Source organism: Astatotilapia calliptera, chromosome 18 (genome assembly GCF_964374335.1).
Source record: "Astatotilapia calliptera chromosome 18, fAstCal68.1, whole genome shotgun sequence".
NCBI lineage: Eukaryota > Metazoa > Chordata > Actinopteri > Cichliformes > Cichlidae > Astatotilapia > Astatotilapia calliptera.
The window spans coordinates 63,942-76,720 of NC_137439.1; the positions used below are offsets into that span (position 1 = coordinate 63,942).

Sequence of the window (12,779 nt, forward strand, 5' to 3'; positions counted from 1 at the left end):
ATCCTGACTATGAAAAGTATTTAAACAATAAGTTTAGTGTGTAAATGAAGGGCACCATATAAATGGGGAGTGGCCAAAAGTGCTGTCTCAGGGCCTCCTGGGGGCAAGCTGGTCACTTCTCAAGGACAGAAGGAGGAGGACTGAGACGGGGAAGGGAAATGGGGACTGAGCATGACGTGCGGTGGCCCGTGCCTTTCCAGTGGCCCTCCATCCAACCACCCAGTCGTCGGACGAAGTGGGGAGGGATCATTGCGTTTTCTCTCACAAACCCTAACCCTAACCCTCACTGTAAGCCCTATGTCAGTCTAACCCCAGTCCTTTGTCTTATCCTAACCCTAACCCCAGCCCTGTATGTTAGCCCTAACCCTAACCACTTTATCCCCACCTCCTGGCCCTCGGTATATGTTATTTAATAAAGGGGGACTTAATTAGTGAGAAATTGGAAAATTGGCTTAAAAATTCTAAAAACCAGGGTTCATATAATTTATTAGCACAATTCATAGGGTTTGCAAGACTATTTACAGTTAAAAATGGATTAAAAAAACAAATTGGGAATAAAAACAGTGATTAAATTAATTTGGGCACAATTCATAGGGTTTGCAAGACTATTTACAGTTAAAAATGGATTAAAAAACAAATTGGGAATAAAAACAGTGATTAAATTAATTTGGCTTTAAAATTCATTAACAGTAATTTCATGGAGTGCAAATAGGTTATTTTTGGCTAAAAAACAGTTAAAATGTAATGTAGCTTAAAAAATAAAGACCAAATTCATTTTTACCGAACCAAAGTTAAAAAAGACGAATGGGATTTTACACAGCCGAGGGGAGAATATAAAAGGCGGAGCTCACACAGGAGCTCATTTTCCACTCGGCACTCGATGGGAGCACATCTCTGCCAGTCCAACTGTTGCCAGCTAACCTAGCTTACAGTTTTCTGTGTGCCACACCTGAAGAAGACCGTGTACGGTCGAAACGTTGTGTTTTTTGTGTTTATTTTTGAATAAACAGTTTTTTTTGGCACACCTTCTTTTGTTGTTTACTGTTTTTACGTGATTTTTTCCTTTCCACATTTTGGAAAGCGTTTTTTGTTCACATTAAGATTAAATAAAAATATTTTTTGAAGCACATTTAATTTTTTTTGGAAAAAAGAAAAGAGACAAAAAAATTCTGGACGCCATGGACGATGGCTGGACGGTGGTGCGCTATGGCCGCCGCCGCCAACGTGACCGCCAAGTCTTCTGGAACGGGTACGGAGGGCCGCAGGGAGGGATGGACCGTGCACGCTCCTTTTCCTTTCGGAGAAGGGATTATTTTCCTCATCCTAACCCTTAGCCCCAACCCACGTGACAAACCCTAACCACTTGGTGTTCTGGCCTTAACCCTAATTAATTGGGTTCATAATTCATAATTAAATATTTTTTGATTTGGCCCTAACCCTAATTACTGGATAAAAATTACTTACAATTAATTAAAAACATTCAATTCATGACTTACAAAAAAATACTACATACACAATAATAAAAAATACAGTAGACATGGTTAAAAGTGGTTAAAAAATTGTTTCTACAATTATAAATTATTTACATGGTTAAAAAATTAAAATCTTTCTAAAAAGATGTTTTTGCCAGTGAGGAGTGATTAAAAAATACATTTGTAAAAATTCTATTCGAAAAATTAAAAGCGAAAAGGTAAAAACACTAATTTGGCTTTCTAAAACTAAATTCAAACTGAAAAAAAGTGGGAGGGTATAAATAGAAGGGGATGGCACTCGCTGCTCATTTCATTCCAAACCATCGGACAGAGCAGACCTCTGAGAGCAAGCCTGTTTCCCATTTCTTTTTGTGTGTGCCTGGCCTGAAGAAGACCTTCACAGGTCGAAACGTTGCCACATAGGCACACAAATTCATATTCATTTGGCCTATTATAATTTGATTTCTTTTTTCTTTAATAACTAAAACGTTTTTTTCAAAACCAATTCATTTTTTTATTTTGTTTCTTTAAAAATTTAGGTTAAAAATTACATATTTAAGTTAAAGCTTTAAAAATTTACTTTAAAAATTTAATTTAAACTTTGGTAGAAAAACCAATTAAAAAAAACACTCGCCTCCATCCAACTCACCATGGTTGGATGGACTTCTGACTGGACCCTGGTGCGACATGGCGGACGCCGTGGACAATCCAAGGTCCAGGCCCCTTACCGAGGGATGGCCCGTGCACCGCCCGCCTCCAATTGGAGGAGGGGCCCAAACACTCATCCTAACCCTAACCCTAACCCTAAAACGTTTAAAATCATTTGTACTGTGGGGTTTTCTTTTTCTTTTTCTTTTGGAGCCAGAGCTTATTTAAGGGATGAGCCTGCAGGCCAGGCTCATTCTTTCGCTGCCCTTCGACGAAGACAGTCGCTTTTTCTGCGGCAGATTTATTTTAGTTAGTTTTGAGTGTGCCCAGGCCTGAAGAAGACCACATTTGGTCGAAACGTCGCCACAGTGGCACACGTTTAATTTCTTTTGAACCCTTTTCAGGGCATTTTTAGTTTTTAAGAGTTTTATTCTCTTTTGATTTTGGTTTTCTCTTTTTCTAAAAATTTAAAAAATTTAAAAAAGTAAAAAACACAAAAAGCAACAAAAAAATATTGAAAAAAATTTACATAGCCCTCCATCATGGCTGATGAAGGGTGGCAGCAGGTCCGCTATGGGAGGAGGGGTCGCTCCCGTATGCGACCCGATACTTATCGACCCCAATCTCGAGACCAGGACTGGTCTTCTTGGAACCGGGGAGGGAGGGGCCCAGGAGGGAAGTGCATTCCTCGGTCCCCCCCAGGGGGGACGGGGCCATATCCCACGTCCTAACTCATATTTTTAAAGGTTTTTTAGTGGGATGAAGCAGAATTAGCCCTCCCGGTTTTTAAGATTAACCTCTGGGGGAGAGGAGGAGATTTTTATTCTTTTAACCCTTTTAATTTTCTGGATTTTAAGAGGGGAACTCCAATGTTTTTTTACCTGTAATATATCCTGTATGGCATAAAGAGTTTTGCAGCGTGTGTATGAACCATAGTCAACTACGACCTCCACAAAAACGAGACTGTGTGAAGGAGCAACAGTAAGAAGAGACTTGGTTCAGAGACACTTAAAAAGTACACCACCCTGCTCACAGGCCCTGGAACAGCAAATAAAGACTATTCTAACAAGATCCAGTGGAAAGCCTAATCGCAGATGTAAAGGCAGGTGAGTTCCCCGGTAAGACTTTTTAATCTTGGAATCCAGAATGATGAGGGTTTTAGGAGAAGGCTCAAAGGCTGGTCTGGGAGGGGAGGTGAGGCCTGGGGGAGACAGGGACATATGTTTTGACGTTCTAATAGGAATTTTAAACCAAGTGGGCTGCTAACATATAACACATAGTTTGAATATGGTCAGGTGTTGTTTTAATCTTTATGGTTTGGGGAGGAGGGAGGGAAGGAAAATAACGAGGGTGGGATTAAGTGGATTGTGTTTTAAATAGATCGCTTTATTGAAGTGACTTTTATTGGTCTTATTGGTCTCTTTTAACTTTTTTCTTTTTATCTGGCCTGGCTCGACAGGGACATCCACTCCACATGACAGGATATATAGCTACAGCCGAAACAGGCAGTACATTGGGGAGATGATGAGAAATGGCCCAAATTGGGCCAATGCGGTCCACATAGGAGTAAATACTTCATGTGACTGCACAGATCCCCATTCATTTTAATATATCAGTAAAAAGTGAGGCTTGATTTGAGGCGGCGTAGTTTAAAGTAACACTGCTGCCAATGAAAAAAATCACATCACATAATCATGTGGAGGCATAGATTAGTTAAAATGGATGCACTTGGGAGCGGGCTGGATACTTTTTAGGATGAAAAATTAGCTGACCTTAGGACCACCCAGGATGAGGAGAATTTTAATATAATATGTCATCCTGTGGGTTTTTAGTTTTTGTCAGCTTCATTGAGCTGGTCTTTTAATCCACTTTGGATAGCCTGGCAGTCAGTGGAATGGCCTCGGTTTTTATTATAATTCCCTGGCTAAATGTTATTTTTAGCTTATTTATGCAAATTTTAACATTGTGAGAGGGGGAATAGGTTGTGCTTTTAGGTTTTTTATGTATTATTATTTATGTTTTAGTAATTATTTATGTTTTATAGTAGATCCAACCCAAACAAGGGGATCAAGAAATATACTGATATGTCAGCAGATCTTCCTTAGCCTCCAAAAAATGTACTAACAGGATATGTAAATAAAAGTTTTGAAAAATAATTGATTGTGTTTGCTGGTTTTCACAACAGCTGCATGTATTATTATATTTACTAATTCCAAAAATTAAATTAATTTTTTATATAAACGGGTGAGATTTCCCCTATGGAGGTGTGGGAGGGTCTGTTCACATGTTCGTTTTTAATTAAGCCTATTTTTTATCAAGACCTGAGCACTTTTAGCCATTTCCCTGGATAAACATAATCAAACAGGGATTATATATTGGAGAGGACAAGCACTTATACAACACTATAAGACCACAAGGAGATTGAGGGTCCAGTCAACCGCTAGGACCGTGCAACCTAGCTCCAGGTGGAGACAACAAAGACACAATCTCCTAATACCTAACCCTACCCTAGCGGCTGCTGGGTCCCTGTTCTTTTTCCTAAACCCTAACCCCCGTGTGCGGACCAATAAGACTTCTCGACCCCAATCTCAGGACCAGGACTGGTCTTCTTGGGACCGGGGAGGGAGGGGCCCAGGAGGGAAGGACCGCGCATACCTCGGTCCTCCCCAGGGGGGACGGGGCCGTAACCCACGTCCTAACCTCTACACCCCTCCTCCCCCCACCTCTCTAACCGCATCTATGACATTCCATTTGGAACTCCACTGGGGGGGTCCTGGACGCCCGAGAGGGGAGAAGGTATGGTCTGTGCATTGGAGCGCGGCCCCCTTCGGGGACCGTGCTCCCAACTTTGATTTCCCCTTTTTCTTCACCCCTAACCCCAGCGTAATTTGTTTCTGAATCATTCATTGCAATTAAACACACTAAGGTGAGAACTGCAAGTCTGCATTTTGAGTCCACCAGGGAACCCTAGACATGACAATACTTAACCCCTAAAAACTCACATTTTGGCCCAAACTTGGCAGGCAGGTGCATGCTGCTACCAGGATGCCACAGAATTTGTGGATTCTTGGCGTTAGGGTTATTCAGTCATTTCCAGTGAACCCCGTTTTAGAGCTGGCTATAGCCTAATGTAAACCATTTAAATCTTTAAAGAATAATTAAAACATAATTCTAATAGCATACCCTTTTTTATCTTTTGACTGATTTCTAAACATTAAAGATACCATTTGGTCCAATTACTTGATTGAAACATTAATATTTTATTATTTATTTTATTAGCATAGAACCATATACAATATCAAACATGGAATTTACTATTTAATTCATTACACCAATATTATCTCAAGGCTGTGTGCATCACATAAAGGTCTACTGGGAGGCTTCACCTGGCTATCAAAACCAGTTTGATGAAGGTTTACATTTTCTAGAGTATAAGAGTAATTTTTCTGAAGCCTAAAAAAATAATTGCAGACTGGTTTGTTAATACCTTCTATTTGATGAAACACTTAAACCGCTGACAAAAAATTTCCTTATTTGCTTTTTTTTTTTTCTTGTAACCAAATTTTCAGATGATATGCCATACACAAATCTATGCGTAACACACAAGAAATTCTTTATTTGTCATCTTTAGTATATGTACTTTGAATATTTAGGATTTTCATGCAGCATTTGCACTACTTTGTGTGCCAAAACCCAGACAATAAACATCAGTATCCCCTTAGCAGAACCAAAGCAACACAGGTCAGTGAGTTAGTTCATCAACACATATTACAAATGAAAGATCAATCACCACACACCCAATAATGATAACACAGAAAACATCAACAGTGATTCAAGAGTTACAGTTACAACGTGTCAGAAAAGAGAAACCCAAGTTTCATGTTGCACTCACAAACAAATCACAGCATTAAAGTTTCTGTAGTCTTTCATAGCAAAACAAAATGATTACCACACAGTGCAAAGACAGTTTTATCTTTTTCCTTTGTTTTCACCTGGTCACTTCAAGCTTTTTGTTGTTGAGTTATTATTGTTTTATATATAATTTCTATTTAAACAAAAGGCATATCTTACTTCCACAGGAGGGTGGAACATACTACCACACCATGCTTAAATCATCAGGGGAACTCGGAAGAGTACTACTCTCTCTCTTCTTTTTTTCCTTTTTTTTTTAACAATAACATTTCATTTTAGTACAGTTTCACCTGCCAGAGAATTTTTATTGTTTGTCCAGCAGACAGCTGCAGCAGGTACAACGTACAAGAAAAGGAATGGCTACATGCTGATTCAATGGCTGGGACACAGATTACTCATGTTTCTACTTATCATTTTGCCATGTCAGGGAACATCTTACTCCAAATGTTGAGTAAAGTTTTCTGGGAAAAGTCCTTTTTGAGCACCAGCTCCAAATGTTAACCAGTCGCTTTCCTTGATCCCTGTGAGCCAGCCAGCATCCTGCAGCAAACACACAAAAACATCAGAACAATCCTGTTAAGATGTTGTTTGTCATGTTGGTGAAGAACTTTTATTTATTACATTTCTGTGTGACCAGCTATTATCACCTGATCTTCCACTGAGGCAGTGGGAACCACCAAAACCACATCGCCTCTCTTCAGGTCAAGTTCATCTGAATTTGCAGCCTCAAAGTCGTGTATGGTCTCCACCTGCAGGTATCCATCATAGTTTACAGACATTAGACTCCACATTTTAACAGTTCATTAGAAAAGTCTTTTTCCTCCTCAATTGATAGCATAAAATATTTGCTTTTACTAAGAAGCCTCACCTTGTAAAGGAAATCATCAGGAAGTCCAGACGCTCCCCCAGAAGGACTGATATGCTTGATGTTCTGGTTTTCAGTTGTCACCCCATTGTCACTGATTGCAGTGGGAGAGATGATGTCAGCATCTCGGTCATCATCACCTTCGTTACTTGAGGCAGGCTCAATCACAACAGAAGGGATTGGCATATTTTCCTGCAGAGGACATTGAGCATTTAGTGATCACATCTAAAAACTTTCATTTCATATTTACAGCATCACAGCAGGTTACTGCTGCAGAGCATCTTGCAAAATGAAATGTCTCACTTAATTTCGCAATATTTTTCTATGGCTGAAAGACTTAGCTGATCTCAGCCCAGCAGGGCACTTTTACAGTTAATAAATTCAAAACAGAAGGCAGAGAGCCACAAACAAGCAGCAGCTGATTGTGCTGCAGTAAAGACCCGCAGAGCATCTCAAAAAGCAAACAACATTCTAGTGTAATGATTCTACAGGCCGTTACCAACTGCAAATGATTTGCTTTCAAGTATTAAAAACAATTCTTATATCTGAAATTATGTCAGTTTTTCAGTTTTGAGCCTTGGTTTAGACCAGGGGTCTGCAACCTTTAACACCCAAAGAGCCACTTGGACCCGGTTTCCACGCAAAAGAAAACACTGGGAGCTGGGAATACTTTTTGAAATCTAAAGTGAAGATAACACTGTATATGTTGTTATTTTTACCTTTATGCTTTGTGTGAACAACTAAAGTAAGTAAGCAAAGTTTATTCATTAAGCGCTTTTCACAGACAGGCAGTCACAAAGCGCTGCACACAAATATTAAAATAAACAATACAATCAATAGACATTATACACAATGTAAAAGATCAAATGTAAATAATGTAAAGAATATAAAATACGTACAACAAAAGGCTTGTTTGAAAAGAAAAGTTTTTAACTGCTTTTTAAAAGAATCCACGGAGCAACTAAGGTGTGTTGCTTAAATCCATGAAGTGCTACAGAGAAAATTACCTTTTATTTATGTAATTAACACATTTTGAACTCTTAAAGAAATATAACCAAAGGAAAGACGCTGAACTAAAATGATCCAGCAGACAAAAGCTGCTGTGAGCCACCCTCATATCGCCTTTGTGCTTTTGGAGCCTTGACCTGACTTTTAAAAAATAACTGGAAAAAAGTACTATGCTGCTAAAAATGAAAAATAGATATTTGCAAAATTCTACCTAAATATGTATTTTACCTGGTTAATGTGTGTGGCGGGGCGTGGTCTGCAGTGCTGCTGCATGGAAGTCGGACGCACCTGAGCGGCACCCGCAATCACGCCTCGCCGCCTTAAAGTCTGTGCTCTCTCTGCTGTTGTGTTGGTATGTGTCGGGCTGTGAGCTGCAAAGCTACAGCCGGCTGTATGTGTACAGCAACCGTGTGTGAAAAGCGGTCAATAAAGAGATGCTGAAAAGCTTGTTCATGCAAGCATCGTCGGGTCTGCTGTGATATGTTTACAATGAGACTTGTGGTCCTGAACCTCTGCGCACAGTGTCTGCAAAACGAGGCTTTCATCTTCACGCAGGACTGTAAGCTGTCATCTGTGAGGCGTGAGCGGTGTTTGTTTTTAACGTAGTTCACGGTGGAGAACAGCTGCTGACATAATGTGGATCCGAAGATCCATAACTGGCCCACCTGGGGTTGAAAGTCTCGATAAATGCACAGCGTTTCGGCGGGTACACCGGCTTCCGCGAGTGTGACGCTTATTTTGAGCGATGAAAAAAATAATACGATATAATTTTATTTTTATATTTCAAAATCACAGTAATCTCCCAATTTAGAACTACAAGTTAAAAAGAACTAAACACAAATAAAATACACTTCAGCTAAATACTTCTAATTTATTTTCCCAAACCACCCGGAGCCGCAAAATAAGGACTAAAGAGCCGCGGGTTGCCGACCCCTGGTTTAGACAAATTCCTCCAGTGAAAATGGGAAGTTGTGTAACAGTTAATGCATTACTTTTGTTAAACCCCTTGAATGAAAGCTGAAAGTCTGCACTTCAATCAGATCTTATTGTCCAATCTAAATTAAGGAACAATTTGTATGTTTGTAGAACACGCTGATATGACAATTTCAGCCACTCTCTCTCACACACACACACGGGCATTGAGTTAAGTTTCATGATTTCTTCTGAATCTAAAGTGATGATGCTAGACTCACCGATGAAGCTGCTTCACTGGGAGAAGTTTTGGCCTGTTCAGCAGGAGGAATCTGTTTACAGACAGAAATCATTTCCATTTGAGAACATTTGTGTGGCCATTGAATGTTTGAACAAACATTTAATAATAACTTTTGCTCTTGTAAAATTAGAACTTTGACCTCCCTGTTCACATGTGAGAAAAGAGATATGAAACAGTGACCACCACCCTGAATTCAGCATGTGTAAAATCACAGAAAAAAAATGAATTTTGTTTCAAAAAACGACCAACGTAGGGGTCAAACCATTATTCTTCAAGGTCTCTTTCAGAGAGCTGCATTCATTCTCATCATTTCATTTCAACACTTCATCCATCCTCTTCAGGGTCATGGGGGGGCTGGAGCCTATTCCAGCTGTCTTCAAGTGAGAGGCAGGGTACACCCTGCACAGGTCGCCAGTCTGTCCCAGGGCTAACACACAGATGCAGACAAGCATTCGCACTCACATTCACACCTATGTTGTTCAATAATTGTTGCCGATAAACAGTAAAAATGACAGTGAAAGCAAACAAACAGAAGAAGTGGAGTATCCTACCTCACTGACCTCTGCCTGTTCTGAGCCTGGAGATACCACTGTTGACTTTGGGAAAATAAAATAGATTTTGCGTTGATACCTGCTCAATCATCCAGGTAAGAAAATCCAAAAAGTTGATTCTGTTCATCTGGACGTTTTCAGTGGGAGAAACATTTTATTGTCATCCCACTGGAAACGCTATGGACATAGTCAACTTTTTGGGAAAACAGTAGAATATAACGATTTAAACTCAGTGATGCTAATTGAAAAGGCTTTTGTTTTTGTTTTGTTTCAAAAAGCAGCAGTGTTTTATGAGATTGAGTTCATTTTGTGTCATAAAGTGGATGGGGTAGGGTAAAGATTGGGGTATGGGTTTGTTGGCATGAAATGAGAAGGGCAAAGGGTTAAAATCCTTACACAAAAAGACATTTCATGCGCACTGGATACAGGCTGGAAACAGAAGAATGATTTCCACACTGACACATCTCCAGTGTGGAGTTCAATGATTTTCTCATTCAGTGATGATGATGATACGATGAGATGGAGGTCACAGTGATGATATTGATGAGATGATGATTAGGTTATCACAAAAGGCAGCATTTTTACAAGGTTATCCACTCACAGCAGGCTTTTCCTCCTTCAGGCTGTCTGAATGTGTGTCTGTATCGTCCTGACCAGCTGGAGCAGCTCCAGATTCTTCCACCTCACCAGCAGGGGGAGCTGGAGGTTCCTCCATCTCTGCTCCTGCAGTTGAAGATACAGGTTCCTCTCCAGCAAAAAGAGGTGGGCACTCATCTTGCTCTCCTCCAGTAGTGAGAGATGGAGGTTTGTCTTCTGCTGCAGGCTCTCTTGAACCTGCAGCTTGGGCTTCTGCAGCTTCCAGAGCGTCATTTGATTCACTGTTTCCTTCATTCTTTTTCAGAGAAAGATGGCATTTAACTTTAAATGTCCCACTTCATTTCACAATATTTAGTATGATGTTCATTAAACGCCACAGAATTCATAATATGAGCTCCCAGCATTTAAACAGTTATATGATTACAAGTTAGGCTTTAGGTCAGTCTAACACTTTTCACTGGCAGAAATAAATACATCTCAGGACTGATATCATATATTTACATGATGTAAAAAAAAAAGTACGTAGTTACCTATGTAGGTGATAAGTACATACATATGCAGCTCTGTGAAAAACTAAGTACACCCTTAATTAAGGAATTAGGAGGTTCCATAGCAGCCAGATGCTGAAGAAAATGCACCAGTTATGGTTGTTTATCAAGTGTGAGCACCTCTGTAAGAGCAGATCTTCTGGAAATTTGCTGGTTTGCACCATTCTGGTGTATGTTAACACAATGACACAATCTGGTGGGCCTGATCTCTGATAACAACGAGACGGCCTACGTGAAGGAGATTAGGAATCTGGAGAACTGGTGCCAGAGGAACAACCTCCTTCTAAACGTCAGTAAGACAAAGGAGCTGATAGTGGACTTCAGCACTAAGCAGGAGAGGAACTACCAGACCCCCGTCATCAACGAGTGCCCAGTGGAGAGAGTGGACAGCTTCAAATACCTCGGAGTTCACATCACGCAGGACCTGTCATGGTCCTGTCACATCAACACCGTGGTGAAAAAGGCCCGACAGCGTCTCTACCACCTCAGACGCTTGAGAGACTTCCAACTGCCCTCCAAGGTGCTCAGGAACTTTTACTCCTGCACCATAGAGAGCATCCTGGCGGGAAACATCTTAACCTGGTTCGGGAACAGCACCATGCAGGACAGACGAGCTCTACAGAGGGTTGTGCGGTCAGCTGAGCGCACCATCCGCTCCGAGCTCCCTGACCTGCACTCAATCTACAGCAGGCGGTGCTGGACCAAGGCCAGGAAGATGGTGAAGGACCTCAGCCATCCCAACAACAGACTGTTCTCTCTGTTGAGGTCAGGAAAGCGATTCCGCTCCCTGAAGACCAACACAGAGAGACTGAGGAGGAGCTTCTTCCCGCAGGCGATACGGTCTCTCAATCACACCACCACATAGTACTGACCCACACATATGGTTCTTACACACACACTGGACTTTCTGGACATTGTTTTTGCACAACACTGGTCACTATATTCTTCATTTCCAGTTAATACTTGTACAGCTGCTGTTATTGTGTATATATTTATTTATATTTAGATTTCTTCATACATTCTTATATAGTTCTATATTGTGTATTGTGTATTTTGTTGTACAGTTATTTTATTTTCAACTTTAATTTATATATTTTATCTTATTCTTCCCAGTTAAATTTACCCTTCATTCTAATTTGTGTTGTACAGTTATTTCATTTTTAACCTTAATTTATATTTTATTCCTTCCTAGTTAAATTTACCCTTTTTAATTTTTCATATTTATTTCCTATCTTATTCATAGCCTTTTCCTTTTTTGTTTTCTTTAGGTCACGAGCAGTTGTCCAAGCATTTCACTACATATCGTACTGTGTATGACTGTGTACGTGACAAATAAAATTTGAATTTGAATTTGAATCTTCCCTGGCGTGGACATCACAGCAAATTTACCCCACCCCAACGTTAGATCATAGGATGGCTGTGGTTCAGTGGGTTGTCTAGCAGTCTGGAGGTCAATGGACGATTCCACAGCTATTTCAGCCTTAATGTCAAAGTATCCCTGGCCAAGATACTGAATTTTCCTCCAGTGCATGCATTACAGTGTTTAACAAGGGATTTTGGCTTTTAAAACAAACAAACAAACAAACAAAAAACCCACTTTAATGAATGTGTGTATGAGTGGGTGGATAACAGGGCTGGACTGGGACAAAAAAATCAGCCCGAGCATTTTGACTAGAGACCGGCCCACCGGGTATTAAAGCCATAAAGCCTTTGAATGAAAACAAACACTGTTGTGACAGTGATGTACAGTCTTGTTGGTATATGTATGATTTCTATACATTTTAGATCAGATAAAAACTTTGGTCTTTAAGATTCTGATCATTATATATTAAAGTGAGACATTTTAAATGAGAATAAGAAAGTGCTTCTTTGTGTCCTCCTCTCCCTGTTAATGCCCTACCTGGCCCCCTGGCAAAGCTTTGCTAGATCCGCCCCTGCACAGTTACCAGCTGTCAGCTACTTAAA

General features: G+C 40.3%; 1 protein-coding gene across 8 annotated transcripts in view; it reads right to left on the bottom strand.

The window, feature by feature from the left end:
- Positions 1–5,360: 5,360 nt before the first annotated feature.
- amph (amphiphysin) overlaps positions 5,361–12,779 on the bottom strand; it is a 48,625-nt gene continuing 41,206 nt past the window's right edge. For 3 of the 8 annotated variants that reach the window (XM_026148849.2, XM_026148848.2, XM_080292325.1), the window contains 6 exons: positions 10,271–10,561; positions 9,670–9,714; positions 9,099–9,149; positions 6,901–7,089; positions 6,680–6,781; positions 5,361–6,572 (listed from right to left, as the gene is read on the bottom strand). In XM_026148849.2, coding sequence (XP_026004634.1) covers positions 6,468–6,572; positions 6,680–6,781; positions 6,901–7,089; positions 9,099–9,149; positions 9,670–9,714; positions 10,271–10,561 — 783 coding nt within the window. In that variant the 3' untranslated portion in view covers positions 5,361–6,467. The remainder of the gene's footprint in view (positions 6,573–6,679; positions 6,782–6,900; positions 7,090–9,098; positions 9,150–9,669; positions 9,715–10,270; positions 10,562–12,779) is intronic. The other 5 variants (XM_080292327.1, XM_080292326.1, XM_026148850.2 and 2 more) reach the window with 3 other exon arrangements.